The sequence below is a fragment of the Megalobrama amblycephala genome, linkage group LG2, assembly GCF_018812025.1.
Source record: "Megalobrama amblycephala isolate DHTTF-2021 linkage group LG2, ASM1881202v1, whole genome shotgun sequence".
In the NCBI taxonomy this organism is placed as follows: Eukaryota; Metazoa; Chordata; class Actinopteri; order Cypriniformes; family Xenocyprididae; genus Megalobrama; species Megalobrama amblycephala.
The window spans coordinates 17,027,146-17,045,943 of NC_063045.1; the positions used below are offsets into that span (position 1 = coordinate 17,027,146).

The 18,798-nt window shown below is 36.5% G+C and overlaps 1 protein-coding gene across 2 annotated transcripts in view; it reads right to left on the minus strand.

Moving 5' to 3' along the window:
* The window catches only part of si:ch211-246m6.5 (von Willebrand factor D and EGF domain-containing protein), an 82,284-nt gene that overhangs the window by 44,731 nt on the left and 18,755 nt on the right, over positions 1–18,798 (minus strand). For both annotated transcript variants that reach the window (XM_048163786.1, XM_048163793.1), the window contains exons 11-15: positions 18,020–18,222; positions 16,374–17,308; positions 10,190–10,326; positions 3,426–3,587; positions 2,040–2,141 (exon numbers count right to left, since the gene is read on the minus strand). In XM_048163786.1, coding sequence (XP_048019743.1) covers positions 2,040–2,141; positions 3,426–3,587; positions 10,190–10,326; positions 16,374–17,308; positions 18,020–18,222 — 1,539 coding nt within the window. The remainder of the gene's footprint in view (positions 1–2,039; positions 2,142–3,425; positions 3,588–10,189; positions 10,327–16,373; positions 17,309–18,019; positions 18,223–18,798) is intronic.

Here is an 18,798-nt window from a genome sequence, read left to right on the forward strand (position 1 = left end):
AGCAGAGAAGATAAACACAAACCAAACGGATCCACCTTGATAACTCATCTCTCACGGTGAGATTACATGCTATGTGGCAGTCCAAAACCCAGAGGAAGAAAGTTAGAACGAGCGAGTACATCAGGTGCTCAAGGGATCGGTTACTCCGTCAGTCTTTGGTCTCGATGTCGTGAATAATATCTGCCATTGTCTGTTTTCCACATCCACGCTCTGTGTTTTTCCACCGCACACCCTTGCGGCCTTGCGTATCGCTGTTGTCCTGTTGCACTGAGAGCAGTTAAGACACTAAACGGCTATGACAGACTTTTTGCCTTATAAAATTGTATGCTCTGCGACTTATTTTCCGGTGGAAAATCCAGGCCATTAGTGTAGGAAGTCATTTTGCGCACAGTGAATATAAAGTTCAGGATGATGGACACATGGATAATAAATGGAAGGGCCACAAGGGAAGTTGTGCAGAAACAATCATGGATGGTTTTAACACAGTACTAGAAACAATCTTCATTCTAAAGCAATTCAGAATCTGTTCAAAGGGTTTTAAATCAATCAGGGAACAATTACAGTATTGAAATATCGCTTCTTTATATTCTTCTCCACAATTTTTTTGTAATTAATTCAAATCAAACTATATATACTTAAATATTATTAATAAATTATATTATTTATAATTACATTTTAATGTATATAATACATATAATTAATTATAACAATGAGAAGAATTATCATTAAAGAATTGATTCAAATGTATTAAAATCAAACTTTCATTAGTTCATTTGCATAATGAATTTGTTGTTTTTCTTGCATTTTTTTCTGCATACACTGGTTATTTATAAATAATATGTATAACTGCTCATTAATTAGATAGATAGATAGATAGATAGATAGATAGATAGATAGATAGATAGATAGATAGATAGATAGATAGATAGATAGATAGATAGATAGATAGATAGATAGATACCTTATAACTTACAAGCATGTACAAGTATAATTTTAGTTGAAATCCGATGGCTCCGTGAGGCCTCCATAGGGAGCAATGACATTTCCTCTCTCAAGATCCATAAAGGAACTAAAAACATATTTAAATCGGTTCATGTGAGTACAGTGGTTCAATATTAATATTATAAAGTGACGAGGATATTTTTTGTGCGGCAAAAAATAAACAAAATAACGACTTATTTAGTGATGGCAGATTTCAAAACACTGCTTCAGGAAGCTTCGGAGCACAAATGAATCAGTGTATCGAATCAGCGGTTCAGAGCGCCAAAGTCACGTGATTTCTAAACTAAACTAAAACTAGGAAAGTAAAACTAACAGTGATAGTGATTATAAAATTCAAAACTATTATAATAACACTAAAAATACAAATAAGCACTATAAGCTAAATAAAGTGAACATAGAAAGGTAAGCTAAAATGAAAAATCATAGTGTGAAAAAACTAAATTAAAAATTCAACTATTAAAAAAAAACAAAATAACGACTTATATAGTGATGGCCAATTTCAAAACACTGCTTCATGAAGCTTCGGAGCGTGTCGAATCAGCGTGTCGAATCAGCGGTTCGGAACGCCAAAGTCACGTGATTTCAGCAGTTTGCCGGTTTGACACATGATCCGAATCATGATTCAACACAGAAGAATCATAACACTCCGATGCTTCATGAAGCAGTGTTTTGAAATCGGCCATCACTATGATTATAAGTCACTATTTTGTTTTTTTGGCACACCACAAATATTCTCGATGCTTTATAATATTAATATTGAACCACTGTACTCACATGAACCGATTTAAATATGTTTTTAGTACCTTTATGGATCTTGAGAGAGGAAATGTCATTGCTGGCTATGGAGGACTCACTGAGCCATTGGATTTCAACAAAAATATCTTAATTTGTGATCTGAAGTTGAACGAAGGTCTTACAGGTGTGGAACGGCATGAGGGTGAGTAATAAATGACATTTTTGGGTGAACTAACCCTTTAATTGAAAAACATGAGGAATGGAGTACTATTTACAATCTATTGGCCTATTTAAGACTATACCTTCAGCTTGCAAAGTCCAGAGGGAGTCACACACAACTGGCAAATGCCATCATAAAGGGTTAAAAATTTTCCCTCGCTGTATTGACGACCATCATTAGTCACCTGAAGAAGAAAAAGAGAGATAGAGAGGTTTAAATACATATCCTGAATGAATGTAGTACTAGTAATACTAGTACTCGAGGACAAAAAAGTAAGTAAAAGTAAAAAGTAAGTGTATTTTTAAGGTAATGTGTAGTCAAACAGCCATTATTTATCATAAATTATTATTTACCATTATTTACCAGCTAATTCCACATCATGCTGTTTATTGAATGGCTTCTTAGAAAATGTATTACTTGGTATGACCAAGTTACAGTACTTGGTAAATTTGACATGAATATGGATATAAGTCAGACAGACACTGGAGAAAAACTGGTAAATATGTGTTGCCATAGCAAACTAAAAGAAATTTTTCATTAGGATAATGCAAAATGCATATTCAGAAATATTTATGGTCGGTAAACTTTCTAGTTCATCTGCCACTGGCAGGTGATGCAAAAAAAGCATGTCTTCTTGTAATACTTCAGAGCGTCTTTAGCAGCACTAGTTTGTGTAAATCCAAAAGCGAGGTTAATTTTTCAACCCCTCAGTGAGTGTTAATCCCACAAGCCTTTGAGATTAATGCAGGCAGGAGTTTAGGTGGATTTCGAGATGTATTACCTCATGGATTCGTCTTTGCTTTGACCTTCAGAGACACCCTGTGGCTCTTTGAACATTGAAATTTATGTTAATGATTCCTCATCACGGGCTATCCATTTTTTACATCAGTAAACACACTCATTAACACACACACATAGATCAAGGCCCACTTTGGGAGCAAGCGATGAGGTCAATGATCACAAGACCTGAATTGAGTTTACGAACTTTTTAATGTTTATGCTAGCCATATACTTAAACATAAAGTCAAATTGGTTTCCTATATGGGCTGTCAAAGCATAAAAATGATTAAAATGATTGTGTTGCCTTTATGGCTGTCATTCAGAACAGAAGAGCTCTCCTCCATCTCATGGTTTGATGATTTCGACGAGATATAACATTTTAAAGTGCCCGGGTACGCATCATTTAGCTTAGCCTCAAACAGCGCGTGCGGCCGGCATAAATTCAGGCTGATTTTAAGCGTTAAAACCCACAACTGTGAAGGAGACTTCGTGCGTAATTACATTTCACCAATACAGAGAAGGTAGCGCTTCATCTTTCAATCACAATGGAAAGTTTCAAAAAAGATGGCCTGCTTTTATCAGACCGATGACATTTTGATTCATTCAGTCACTGCAAAAAATGGCAGTGGAAAATCAATCACACAAACCCTCGGACAGATCCCTGTCCCTGAGATTGATGGACAGGTACCTTAATCTCCCATCTAGCATAGGGCTGCTCGCTGGCTGTGAAGTCCACCGCGTCCACGGCCATGTTGCCGAGTCGTGGGACGGAGCAGTCCACGGCTTTGGAGCTCAGGAAGGATGCTTTGGTTGTCCCTTCCTCTTCAGGGATCCAAACTCCATTCATGTGCTAAAAAAACATCAACGAAAAATTATTAATTTTTCTGAGAAAAAAGAAGTACATTTTAACATATTGCTAAAATAATATACTTTATATTTATTTCACACTTAACGATGTTCTTTTAATGGTTTTGGACACTTAATTGCATGTTATTTAGTATTACAATTAAGTTCAAATGTATTCTAGTTTAAACTGATGTTAAATGCAATTAGCTGAACATTAAGTGCTTTTTTGACCCATTTAAGTAAGTACACTACTTAAGTAAATATTTTGAATGTCTTAAAGGGATAGTTTACCCAAAAATGAAAATCCTGTCATCATTTACTTCCCCTCAAGTTGTACCTGAGTTTCTTTCTTCTGCTGAACACAAAAGACGAGATTTTGAAGAATGTTGGTAACCAATCTTTTGTGTTTAGCAGAAGAAAATAATTCATACAGGTTTGGAACAACTTGAGGGTAAGTTATTGATGACACAATTTTCAGTTTTGGGTGAACTATCTCTTTAAATTTTAATGCCAAATGTACTGACAAGCATTTATGGTAAACTATAATACAATTTCATGTCATTTCTATTGAAACTTGTATGTCATGTCTTTAAATATGTTTGAAGTGACACATTTGTAATGATGAAGTTGCAATTTGGTACATTTAAAATACTGTATATTAAAAGTCTTACATGTGCATTTGTTACAGTAAGGTTAATTTGTTAACATCAGTTAATGTATGAACTAACATGAACGAATCATGAGCAATACATTTGTTACTGTATTTGTCAAACTGCCGCTTATTGTTTGTTCATGTAACTTTACAGTGCATTAACTAATGTTAACAAATACAACTCTTGATTTTAATAATGTATTAGTAAATGTTGAAATTAAAGGGTTAGTTCACCCAAAAATGAAAATTCTGTCATTTATTACTCACCCTCATGCCGTTCCACACCCGTAAGACCTTCGTTAATCTTCAGAACACAAATTAAGATATTTTAGTTGAAATCCGATGGCTCCGTGAGGCCTCCATAGGGAGCAATGACATTTCCTCTCTCAAGATCCATAAAGGTACTAAAAACATATTTATGTGAGCACAGTGGTTCAATATTAATATTATAAAGCAACAAGAATATTTTTGGTGCGCCAAAAAAAACAAAATAACGACTTATTTAGTGATGACCGATTTCAAAACACTGCTTCATGAAGCATCGGAGCACAAATGAATCAGTGTATCGAATCATGATTCAGATCGCGTGTCAAACTGCCAATGGCTGAAATCACGTGACTTTGGTGCTCCGAACAGCAGATTCCATACACTGATTCATTTGTGCTCCGAATCTTCCTGAAGCAGTGTTTTGAAATTGGTCATCACTATATAAGTCATTATTTTGTTTTTTTTTGGCGCTCCAAAAATATTCTCGTCGCTTTATAATATTAATATTGAACCACTGTACTCACATGAACTGATTTAAATATGTTTTTAGTACCTTTATGGATCTTGAGAGAGGAAATGTCATTGCTCCCTATGAAGGCCTTACGGAGCCATCGGATTTCAACTAAAATATCTTAATTTGTGTTCCGAAGATTAACGAAGGTCTTACGGGTGTGGAACAGCATGAGGGTAAGTAATAAATGACAGAATTTTCATTTTTGGGTGAACTAACCCTTTAATGTTAACAAAGATTAATAAACACATCGCCCGCAATGAGGATCATTGTGTCCGGACTGCTTCCGACGTACTGATGAGGACACGAAAGGTTCAGTAGATTATCATTATGCTTTAGATTATCATTATGCTTTATGATTATCATTATGGAATCTTTTCTGGGAGCAACCTAGGTTCTTCCGTGCTGATGGCCTGCACCCCAGCAGAATCAGAGCGGATCTTCTGTCAGACTACATCTCCAAGACACTACGCACCGTATGACTAGTAAGTCAAACCTCAAATCACAGTCTGTATAGAATAGAAAAGATAGAAATATGTGTAGTACAGTCTTTATAAACTGTGTCTATTCCCTGAATAGTGAGGTCAAACAATAAATATATAGGATTTAGAAAAAATCTGATAGTGATTAAACCTTTTTACAAAAACTATTTCTAAAGATAGGCCTCCTAAACATTAGATTGCTGACACCTAAGGCGGTTATTGTAAATGAAATGATAACAGATAATTGTTTTGATGTACTTTGCCTTACTGAAACCTGGCTTAAACCAAATGATTATTTTAGTCTTAATGAGTCCAGTCCACCAGGCTACTGATATAAGCACGAGCCACGTCTGATTGGTCGTGACAGTGGTATTGCAACTATCTATAGAAATTTTCTTAATGTTACTCAGAAAACAGGACACGTTTAATTCATTTGAAGTGCTTATGCTAAATGTTACTCAGATATAAGAAAAAAGTCCCTTCTATCTCTTGTTTTGGCTACCACTTTTAGGCCTCCAGGGCCCTATGCTGACTTACTAAAAGCGTTTGCAGATTTTCTCTCAGACTTCGTCAACGTCTCTCAGTCAACGTCGACAAAATGCTGATTGTTGGAAATTTTAATAATCATGTAGACAATACAAATGATGCATTAGGGGCTGTATTTACAGGTTTACTAAACTCCTTTGGGGTCAAGCAAAACATCACTAGACCCACTCATCGCTTTAATCAAACACTAGATTTAATTATATCACATGTAATCAATCCTACAGATATATTATTTATATACCCAAATGAAGTTGAGGAAATGACCAGCAGTATGGGCACCATTTTCTCTAGTACCATCAGATTAAAAAAAAGTTGGAGAGAAAAGTACTGCACCATGGTACAACAGTATTACTCACGCCATAAAGAGAGACACTCGTAATCTAGAGCGCAAGTGGAGACAAACTAGTCTTTAGAATTGCATGGAAAGACAGCAATTCTCATTATAAAAAGGCCATTATAAAAGCAGCCAGGCCCGAGCATCTCATCCGCAAACTCATAGAACATAACCAAAACAATCCAAGGTTCGAAAGCATCAGAAATACAATTGTAAATGTATAACCTTTGACAGTGTTTCATGATTCAGCCTCAATTATCGCCCCTCAAGAACAGTTGCAGTGCTTTACAACTAAAGGACAGGAAGAGCTAAATAAGCTTATCATTGCATCTAAACCACCAACATGTTTGTTAGATCCAATACCCACTAAACTACTGAAAGAGTTGTTACCTGTAACAGAAGAGCCTCTTCTCAATATTATTAACTTGTTTTTATCTCTAGGACATGTCCCAAGACTGTTCAAGCTGGCATTTATTAAGCCTCTCATTCAGAAACCAAAATTAGATCCAAATGTATCAGTAAATTACAGACCCATTTCAAATCTTCCATTTATGTCTAAAATACTAGAAAATGTTGTGTCGGCTCAATTGTGCTCCTTCTAGCAAAAAAATGATATCTATGAAAAATTTCAGTAAGGATCCAGGCCTCATCGTAGCAAAGAAACTGTGCTCGTTAAAATTACAAACGACTTACTTCTAGCTTCTGACCAAGGCTGTATCTCAATACTAGTTTTACTTGATCTCAGTGCTGCATTCGACACTATATAGATCATAAAATACTCTTAGACTGACTACAATATTACATTGGTATTCAGGGACAGGCATTAAGGTGGTTTAGATCGTACCTTTCAGACCATTTTGTATATTTAAACAGGGAAAAATCTAAGATCAAAAGAAGTTTCCACTGCTATGCCAATGATACTCAGTTATATATTTCATCACGACCAGATGAAATCTCTAAATTATCCAAATTGACAGAGTGCGTAAAAGACACAAAACACTGGATGACTAGTAATTTTCTTCTATTAAATTCAGATAAGACTGAAGTATTACTTATTGTGCCAAAAACCTTCACATAGAATCTCTTAGACTACAATCTGCATTTAGAAGGATGTACTGCTACTCCATCCTCGACAGTTAAAGACCTGGGAGTTATATTAGACAGCAAATTGTCCTTTGAAAATCATATTTCATATGTTACAAAAACAGCCTTCTTCCACCTCAGGAAGATGCAGAAGATGCTATCTGTTTGCAGAAAAGTTAGTTAATGCATTCATGAAGTCTAGACTAGATTACTGTAATGCATTACAAGCTGGTTGTCCTGCATCCTCAATAAATAAGCTACAATTATTCCAAAATGCAGCTGCTAGAGTTCTTACCAGGTAAAAAATTATAATCATATAACACCAATTTTATCAACACTCGTTACCTATAAAGTTCAGTATCAATGATAAAGTATTACTACTGACTTGTAAGGCCCTAAATGGTTCAGCTCCTGTGTATTTAACCGATCTTCTGTTGCTCTACAATCCTTCACACTCTTTAAGATCACAAAACTCTGAACATCCAAGGATATCCAAGTCCACTAAAGAAGGAAGAGCGTTTTCACATTTGGCTAAACTCTGGAATAGCCTTCTTGATAATGTTCTGGGCTCAGACTCACTCACCCAGTTACTATCTTTGGTTAATGTTATGAACAGCAGCTACACTAATTGTTCTCCATTTGCTTTTCTGTTTGCTTTGAAACTATATGTATTGTGAAAAGCGCTATACAAATAAATGTGAATTGAATTGAATTAATAAATGCTGTAGAAGTGCAGTTATTAGTTCATGTTAACTAATGTAGTGAACTAATGTTAATTAATGAATCTTATTGTAAAGTATTACCCAAAAATGTATAGTTTTAACTCAAACGGTGTCAAATATCTGAAGTACATATGCCTATCCTAAAGTTTTAGCATTGAATTTAACTTAATTATTTCACCTAAAATTAAAATTCTTTCATAATTTACTAACCTTCATGTGTTCCCAACCTGTATGACTTTGTTTCTTCTGTGAAACACATAATGAGATATTATGAAAAATGTTCTGGTCGCTCTTTTCCATATAATGAAAGTGAATAAAAGTCGTACAGGTTTGGAACAACATTACACTAAAAAACAATTGCATAGGGGTTACAATTTTCAAAATTTGACAAATAAGTAACAAGAAAGAAAAGAAACATAGAATTAAACATGAAATGTTTAGATAGAAATACTGAAATAGTATTTTCTTGTAAAACATACTCCAATAATCTTTGTGTTATTTACAACTTTGATTTTTTTTTTTTTTTATATATATATAGTGTAGAATACATAATGCAGAAATATTAAATTGTAGTTTACTTTTTTCTTTAAATTCAACAAAACAATTATCAGAAGATATGCTTAAACACTAGGACAGGCAAATGTGCTTCAGTTGTTTGAGATGTAAATTAGAGCAATATTCACCTCTGACCCTTCATTCTTTGAGAGAAACAGAAACAGCTAGAATAATGAATGTCAACCATTTGCTCAAATCGGGCAGTGAAAGAGGCAGTGAGAAAAGGGGGCGGTTCGGAAATCTGAGCGGCAGAATTCAAATGAGAGAAAAGCATGCAGGGAACATATTCAGATTTACATGGTGGGATCCTTGTTGGGATTTTTTTCTTCTTTTTTTTTTCTTCATACATTATTCAAAACCCATGAGGGTTAAACCCTGCAGGGCAGTGATTTGAAATCATTAAATGAACTTTGAGCATAAAACTTTTAAGTAAAACAGACAATTTAATAAAAGAGTCACCAGCCGATAATTACAGCACATAACTGCATGTTGTTTACCGGTTTTATTGCGCTGTGTTTTCTTTGTATGTCTTCTGCTGTGTTGACTGATTACTGTTTTTATTGCTTTCTTTATCTCATCACATGTCCCCCTATGTCTTTACCTCCATACTTCTAATTAAATATACAAACAGATGGCAAGCAGGTATTAAAAAAAAAAAGCCATGCTAAGATTCATAAAGACTCTTTGATGAAATATTAAAGAAGACAGGCTTAGAAGATTCAAACATGGTCTTAGCCATTTATAAATATAAATATATATATAAAATGGTTAGTTCCTGTCATTGATTCTGATTATTCACGATAAAACACGGCTATGACCGCTTCACTCAACAGTTCTGTGTATCACTACACAACACCCTTAGCAACCACTTTTAGCAACGTAAACTTGTTCTCAATTGATATGTAGAAGAGTATTGTGAGAAAAAGATCGATTGAGCGAGTTTATTACCTGCATTCAGATTTAGAATTTTCCTTCAGGTCAGTCCTGTGTTCATAATAAAAAATCTGTTTAAATGTCTGATGTATCATCTTGTCCTTTTAACATTTAAGGGCCATTTGTCAGTCGCATCTTGTTCCATTTTCAAAACAATTCAGTCTTTTCAATATAAAACTCTTGCTACTGACTGACACACTCATAAAGACAGTCTTTGCTGCCATCTAATGGCATGAAAATGTAACTTCTGTTGCTGTTCACGGTCAGGGACTATTTTTCCGGCGGAAGGAAGGCTTTTAGAAAAAGTTTACTTCATGAAAGTTGCATTGATACATATTTTTGGCTTTAATATTTGTATTGTGTGCAATAAGGTACTCCACTTTGCGTCATGCCTAACAACTCCCTTCACCCGTGACTTATTCTTGATACAGCACAGCCTCTCATACCTTATTACTTACAAATATATATATATATATATATTATATATATAAAATTTGCCTATAAACACATTTATGTCTCACCTTCAATCTGATCACAAGACATGCAAGGTCAGGTGAGTCGATGAAACCCAGCCCGAAAACCCTCACACTGTCACAGTCGAACTCACGTACGTCACACAAACCACCGTTCTCCAGATCAGTGACTTCTATTGGCTGACCTGAGGAAACAAAAAAAAAAAAAAAAAAAAAAAACAGAGAAAAAAAAATCAGAGTACATAATCTGAACAAATAATCAAATGGTTAGGGGTTTGTTAAATAACATCAAGAAGATTATTAGTAATAGTTTATTTTCTGATTGTAAGTCTCCAGGGGCATGGCCTGTCAGATGGGTGTGGCTTGTGGATGGGCCTTGACCCTGCAGAATCCACACATGAATACACACTTGCTTGGTAGTAGGCATTTTTGGGAGTAAACAGAACTTCAGAAGTAGTAAGCACTTTTCTAAGTGGCAATGTCAAAATTTATCCAATGTGTTCCTTTGTCATTCAACTCACCAACCTCAAACAAAACAAGTACAGAAAAGTCAATAGAAAAAGTCAAATGAGACTACAAAAATGACAGTCTGCAGTCTACTCATTGTTAATTCATTGAAAAGTTACTATGGAAGTCTCGTTAAACCCAGAAACTCTATTGTAAATTCATGTGAAGTCTTTTAAAATGTGCGCTGTCAAAAAAGCCCCGTCCTTTGCGAAAACCACCAGTAAATAAAGTTTACGAGACTCAAATGGAAAAATGCAACACCGGCAGTTTGAAAGACGCCAAAACGAAAGTCATTTCCAAGTACATTGTCACTAACAAACAAACAAACAAACCAAACAATCCCAGCTTTAAGCTATACAATACATCACTAAAAATTCAGCCTGCTGGATTCTGACCTTGCCAGCCTGCATTTGCCATTAAACAGAGAACGGATACATACGGAAAATATTACAGTATAATTAGAGCTGGGGAATATAACGTTCTCCATAACTGAGGTTCTTGAATAATGCAAACGAGTAAATACAAGCTTGTTTGGGTGCCTCTCAGGCCTTATAAAACACAACAACATTTAATATAGTTTCAGCGACAGGCTGAAATGACTGTACTGTGGCAGCATTATGCTTGATTAATGCCATTATCGCTCCCATCTTGGCTCATTTCAAATCAGCGTTTTTATTAGTGGAGCATAACCTTACGTTCAGATCTCCGCGGGGTGGAAGTCTATTTAAATCACATATCTGAGATGCAAACGAAAATGAATGTACTGGGACGGTATGCTAAACTAAGCTAGAAATGGCAAATGTCTAAAAAAGGAGAAGGAAAACAATAAGAGATATGAGAGAAAATGGTCCTCAGAGAAGAACAATTAAGCACAGAAGTTAGTGCTAATGAATTTTAGCCTCATCAAAGAACTTCCTCCAGATGGTCTCATTTTGTGTAATTTTACACTTGGTAAAAAATTATAATAAAATAATTACAAAAAAAAAAAAATCGCCCCCTAGCACTGTTTAGGAAAGATATACTACCATCAGAGACAATCAAGTTCATTTTTGAAGACAAACTTGTGAGTCAAGCAGTGAAAGAACCACATCTGAAGAAGAAAATCTTACATTAAATGTTTTGTTAGAATAAAAATAATAAAATCAAATAAAAATATTATTTTATGTGATGTATTTTAATAAACATTTTAAGTGAGTTTAAAAATGTATATTTTGTACGCAATATTTAGTAATTTCTATCATATAAATATCTGTCAAATAAATGATTACTATATTAATATAAGATATTACTATATTAATAAGACAGATAGACAGATAGATATATAGATACACAACGGTGTGTGTGTAATTTTTCAAAAATGTTCAAACTGCACAAGACTCGTTTCATAGTTAAGTAAATTTAAAATCAATTAGCAAGCAATTAAAATGTTATTAGTAATTGAACAACCAAGGATCATTATGGCTTTACCACAAAAACTAGGACCTTAAAAAAAGCTTAATCCTCACTACAGGAGTGCCACAGATATACCTTCCTAATCGCCTCGGAGATCAAAAATTTCCAGCTCAGCAGGTCAGTGAGGTGATTTTCAGATTTTCCCATGATTCACTCTGTTTCCGAGCTTCTAAAATGCTGCTCTGAACCAGACAAGCCTCGAGCACTGACGCAGTGTGTGCACACACGTACACACATTCACACACTGTCCCTGACCGGCCAGGAAGGGAGCGTGAGAGATATTCAGGAGTTTTTAATCTCTGCCACAAGGGCGAACGCTTGTGCTTTATGTTTGAAGAGAAATGATAAATGAGGAGCGATCGAATGACTCACTGAACCTGCTGTAAAAAAAAAAAAAAAAAAAAAAAAGATGAATTCAAGCGTCCTTTCTACAGAATGTGACCCCTGCCTCACTGCTGAATATTACAACTGAATGAAGGCAATAGTGAGGTTTTCCAGACTGCTCCACTATTGAATGAAACCCAGATATGCAGAGGTATTGAATCTGGTCTGATTGCCTTTTCTATAGACTTGATTTTCACTCTACCTGAAATTATGGGAAATAAAGAATAGTAGAGCCTCATTTTGAAATGATTCTTGGACACCCTTCATTTTGGCAGTAACAGCATAAAATGTGCCACAAGACTGAGGAGAATAGATAATGTGCGGTTTTCTAGTCTGTGCAGAAAATTGAAATGGAATCCTTTTAGTTCTCTCAAAGTTCTCTCCCACCCCCTCCTTTTAGGCAAAAATGAAAATTGTGTCATTATTTCCTCACCCTCATGTCATTCCAAACCTGTACGGTATTATTTTGTTGTTCGATTAGCTTGAAAGATGTGTTCACTTTGAGCTCTCATTATGCAGAAAGGTGCTTCAAAATAACAGTTTTGGAATGACATGAGTTCATAAATAATGACGGAATTTCTTTTTGGGGTGCACCGTCCCTTTAAAAGGGTCATGGGGCTGCATTAGTGCTGTTATACCATTCATATTTCCAACCATTTACAATATTCTATTTTGGGCCCATTTTTGATATTTGTGTAGTATAGTAAAGAAAAGATAAAAAATGAGAGGGGGAATGGGGTCGGTTAACGTCATGAGCCAGATTTGATGTCACATTGTCCAAATGAGCACCACGGCTAAATGTACCAGAGCACATGTGCTACAAGGCTAACACTAGAAAACACTAGAAAAAAGTAATATTGCACAATGTACTGTGTACTATTTCAAAATATAGTAAGTGAAACAGTGGCGTGCAGTATTAATTCATCTTTGTGTATAAACGTCTTAAATTTTGGCTTTCCAATCAAATAAAGAGAGATGGAAAATATAGCAATAGTAATTACTTCCAGTTCCTTCATCAATCTGGAAATTGAAAGGCCAGGTTGAGCACAATGAATTGTGGAATACAGTGTGCTTTGTTGTAGTGTTGTAGTACTCGAGACCGGTCTTGGACCATTTTTTGAAGTTCTTGGTCTTGTCTTGGTCTCGGACTAAAAGGACTTGGGATTTTATTTCTGGTCAAGACCACAACTGCGGGGATATCGCTAAATTTCAGTTGCATTGTCTGATTTCTTTATTAACATCATTATTTGGTTTGGATGTAAAACTTCCTGCTTCAACTGTAATCAATAACTTATTTCTAATTTCATTTATTTCGTTATTGTTGTGCCAGGTCAGAAATCAACAAGGGATTGTGCCAAAAATCTCACCAAAATGAATACAAATGCCCACAAAATTCAAGATATGATTGCAAAAAAAGTACTTGTATAAGATCTTGATATTTATATTATAACATATGATATAATTAAGCAATATCACAATAAAGAGAGCTTTTTTTCACAAATATATAGATTTTTTACAAATATTCAATAAACAAAATTTTATTTTTAAACCATTAATCTCAACATTATGTATGCATAACGGTACCAATTCAGATGCAACTTCTTTTCCACCTCTGCAGTGTAAAGATTATTCTATAAAGATTATTATTATTCTAATTGTAATTATTGATTAAAAATAAGACATTTCTCAGGCTGTAAATGTGGACCTTTCAGATGAATTTGAGGAATGCTAGTCTGGTCTTGGTCTTGTCTTGGTCTCGACACACACTGGCGTTGGTCTTGACTTGGTCTCGGTTTAGGAGGTCTTGACTACAACACTACTTTGTTGTGTACAGCACACTTTGATTAATGTAGTATGTAGAAAGCTAGCATTCAGTACACAGTATACTATACTACATATAGGATATACACTACACTACATACAGGACAAATAATAGTATGTTAGCATGCTAACATAACTATTCACAAATCATGAGGCCAAAAGTGATACAAACAAAGTGAAGACCTGCAAAAATCCACATTTGACTGGATGAAGTGCAAATAAAGTCAACCAAAAACGCTTAGGCATAAATGTGTCATGGGCTTCAGAAAAAAAACTAATGGATGGCGCTCCCAGATGTGGAAGAGGCATCAGCCGATGATCAGTTGGGCAATTAAGCAGATTTATCTAGCTGTCCTCCCTGTGCTACCTTGCACGTTGATCCAAGCACTGTTACCATAAATCAGAGCTTGCACTCGTAGAGGTTGAAAAACATCAGTCTGTGATAAACAGCCCTCTCTAGCGCTCCTAATCTGCTCGCTAATTTGTGTTAAAACTCCCATTTCGTCACCAAGTCAGCCTCAGGGTGCATGCAAAAAATGTCGAGGGAAATAGCGGCTTAGTGAAGATCCCAATGCTAATCAGAGAGCCGGCATGGGCGTCTGGCACAGTGCCAGGTGTTAGCATACCTGCCTAACAATATCTCATTTATATGAAGGTTGGCTGGGAAAGCTAATGGCACTTCTGAGCCTCACCGCTATTGCCAGAAACAATCAGTTGATAAACATGCTCAACGACTTTGCCGTTCCGAAAGGAGTTCCATACATCAATTCAAATAATTCATATTATCAATAAAAAACACACTTGCACAAACGCACGCCATCTGCGGTTTCTTTGAAGACATGCTTGAGGGAGCAGGAAATTATTCTTTGCGGAGTGTAAAGAAAAGCAATACATAACAACAGCATCCAAAGCAAATATAATTAAAAGGAACTGAAAGCATACAACAAACAAGACACTAAAAATTCATACTTAATGAAAAGAACTGGAACAGGGGGAAAAAAAAATCATCTAATGCCACAGAAATGCTCTGCCACCATGGCCACCATCTGGTAATGGCAGTTGTAGTGAACACTGTACTTGTGCCAATGTACAAGATTTTAATCACACACATTTGGCCAAAAGAGCATTGAAAGTACTGACCCATAGTGATACAACATCACATTGCACTAGACATTCTGCCACTTAAAAAAACAATGCCTGTAAATGCAATGATAAATTGCTGAATTTGTCACGTCAACTGCCATTTGTGCAATACACAACTTTCGAGCTCTAGAGTTATCTACAGAGGAAATAATAAAAAAAAAAAAATCTGTTCATCATTTCCTTCAAAATTACGTGTATTGGACACATTTCACCCGCTTTACCTGAAGGAACGGGAAGTGATATGACTTTTTAAACAGGAAGTGATATTGCAAGAATTTGGAAAAGGAAACCTATCCTGCGACGTTCTTCTGAGAAAAAGACACTAATAATCTCCTCCAGAGTTTCAACAATCTATGCTCAGATCTAGCGAGATTCTAAAGATCTAAATATGAACTGACACTTTTCTCATCAAATTTTTCCAAGACCAAATTAAGATTTACTACATTTGACTTTATGTCCACAATTGTCTCATTTGCATCTCAACTATAAAGAACTTTAGGAAAAACACCTTAAAGTTGATACTTAATAGAAATTACATTAACAAAGTAACCTGGGCTGTGAATGAACAACCTCTGATCAATAAAACACTTCTTTGACCACACATCCTTTGTAGAAAACTTTCAAACATTCAATAAAGGATTGATGGATGAGACTCTACCATGTCCACTGAAAGTGAGAACAAATGTAGACTTTCCACAGCCAACCTAAACAAAAAGACAGCTTTGACAACTTTGATCTACAACTGTGGTCCCTACTCAAACTCCATAACCCCCTGCAGGTATGTCACACAAAACATGTTGTAATACCCCATATGGCTGCTTATTGATGGATATTTTGCATAGTTAAGCCCGGAGTGTTTCTGATAATCGAGGATCCCTAGGGACCACATTTGAAGCAACAGACAGATGTCAAACCGATCACTTACTGATTGTGAGACTGCAGTCGTAAAAGCTGTAGCCTGGATAACACTGACATCCCCACTCTTCACATCGCCCGTTCCCGTTACAGAAGTTCGGACAACGTAGGGCAGTCGCAATATCCCCCAATGGTCTGGAAGCTTCTTGAGAACGATGGGTCCGGTTCTCCAGCCACTTTCTCTCACATTCATTTTCCAGGAAGGGCATGAGGGCGTCCTCCCAGGCCAAATCATCTTTCAACTGAAGATCCAGGATACAGAGATCCACAGCTTCTTCCAGGCGCCGACCCAGCAGACTCTTGCATACCGTGCCCACAGTTGAGTTCGCCAAGGCCAATTGGCAGACCTCCAAAGCTTTGGCAGAAGTGAGTCCACTAGGTGTCGGCCAGGAAGGGTGAGCAGCTGGACGGCTGGAAGAGCGGTGGTCATCTGGAAAGAAATAGGCAAAACTTTCGAGGTCGGTCTGGCTTAGGGCCTGGATGTTGTAAACGGGCAGAAAGTCAAGGGTTTGTCTCTTAGGCCTTCCACCTGAACTTAGTAAGGGCACCTTAGATTCATTCAAGTGAGGAGCGACAACTTTAAATAATGAGTCCAGTTCCAACTCCTCTACAGAAGGAGAGTTGTCTGCCTGACTTTGGGACACCTGAGACTTCAGTTTAGCACCTGACACTTCAGCCAACGTCTCCCGCTTCTGGACGTTACGGGCAGAGATGGGTTTAACAACGTACTCAGCAGTGGCGTCTTTGAAGGGGAACAGGGACGTGTAATCTGTGTTGTCGTGAGATAGGCAGCGGGAGACGGGAGGTGGGTTTAATAGGCCTTCGGAGGTGCGTGTTGAATGGAGGGACAGGCTGTATCCCTTTTGACAAGCACAGAAATTCCACTTTATCTCCTCATCCACGGCAGGTGGCGTGCTGTCAAACAGGCTCTCCCCAGGCACGATCCTGACACAGAGAAATAAAACAAAAATATGACTGTCTCAAATCAGCCTTTGAATTAAGCCCTCAAGCACTGCGTCAAGAGAGGATTTAGAGTTCGAGAAAGGTTAGCCCATTAGATTAGAGACTTTCCTCTACTTTAATTATATTTGACATTAAAACGAGCAAATCAAGGTTAAATGGTGATGCAAACTCTAATCTGAAACAGAACTGCTCTCCAAGTCACCTAAATACCCCTACTTGTTCGGCATCTTTTACGGAAGTTTTGAGCTTGGAAACTTTTCATACATATATCTGCATATATTTATGTCTTTTAGGTCTCTCAGAATTCTTACCAGCATTATAGTTCATATTTCGGACCAGGACCGTCAGTTAGGTAGACATTAAAGCAAGGCTCTTCAACTCTACTTCTGGAGAGCCAGTGTTCTGTTGAGTTTAGCTCTATTCCTAAACAAATAAGCTAATTAAGGTGCTCAGAATTACTTGCAGAATTACAGGTGGGTTAAATTGGGATTGGAACTAAAGTCTGCAGGACACCAGCCCTCCAGTACTGGAGTTGAAAAGTCCTTCATTAGATGACCTTAGTGGCCCAGTTCACAAAAGCTCTGGTTCTGACTAGATTTATTACCCGTCTTAAACTCAAGAGATTATTTAAGTACCATATATTGTTTCTAGTGAAAATATAGATTATGTGGATGTTGTAAAAGCATCACTCACCTCCAGCCCTGAATGAATTCCACTAGGTCTTTGTCACGGTGGCTTGTGCCTGCAGGATGATGGAGGTCATTGTGGCTGTTCCGGTCAAATAACCCGCACAAGCCTCTGGTGGCGTTAAAGTCCTGACTTGGAGCCCTGACGGACAGACTCATTCCCCAATCACTGACGTCTGCTCGCACAAACGCTCCTGAAGCAAAAACGATCTGCAAGGGTTCAAACAAAAAATGCTTAAATTCTTACATATGTAACGCTAAACATTAAACTAAAACCATCTTCAAAATCAGGGCATGCTGACTCTTAAATATGTAAGGAAAGTATTTAGGTTGTCAAGTACAGTATTTTATTAAAATATCATCTATTTTTCTAAAAAAAAAGAAAAAGAATAAGAAAGCTGGAACAACATCTACAAAGAAAAACATGACTTCATTAAATACCTAATCTAATTCATAGTTTACCCCAACTTCAATCATAAACTAAATACACATGTTAGTAAAAGATCCCATTTCCCTGCCAGCTGGTTGCGAGGACATTAGGGACATTAGTGGTGATTTGTCAAGAGTCTGCATCAGAATATAACAAATATAGATACATTTAGCCATCGCAAAACACTTGCTCATTAAAACTGTCACTATACAACAATGACAACATCTGCTGCACTGACAGACCGATGGTCTGTTGAGACCGAAGTTTAAAATCCTTTTGTAGGGAAAAGGCCTCTTTTCAAAACATATGAGATCTGTGTTTACTTTTCAGACAGTTTTGCCAAGAAATTGAAAATC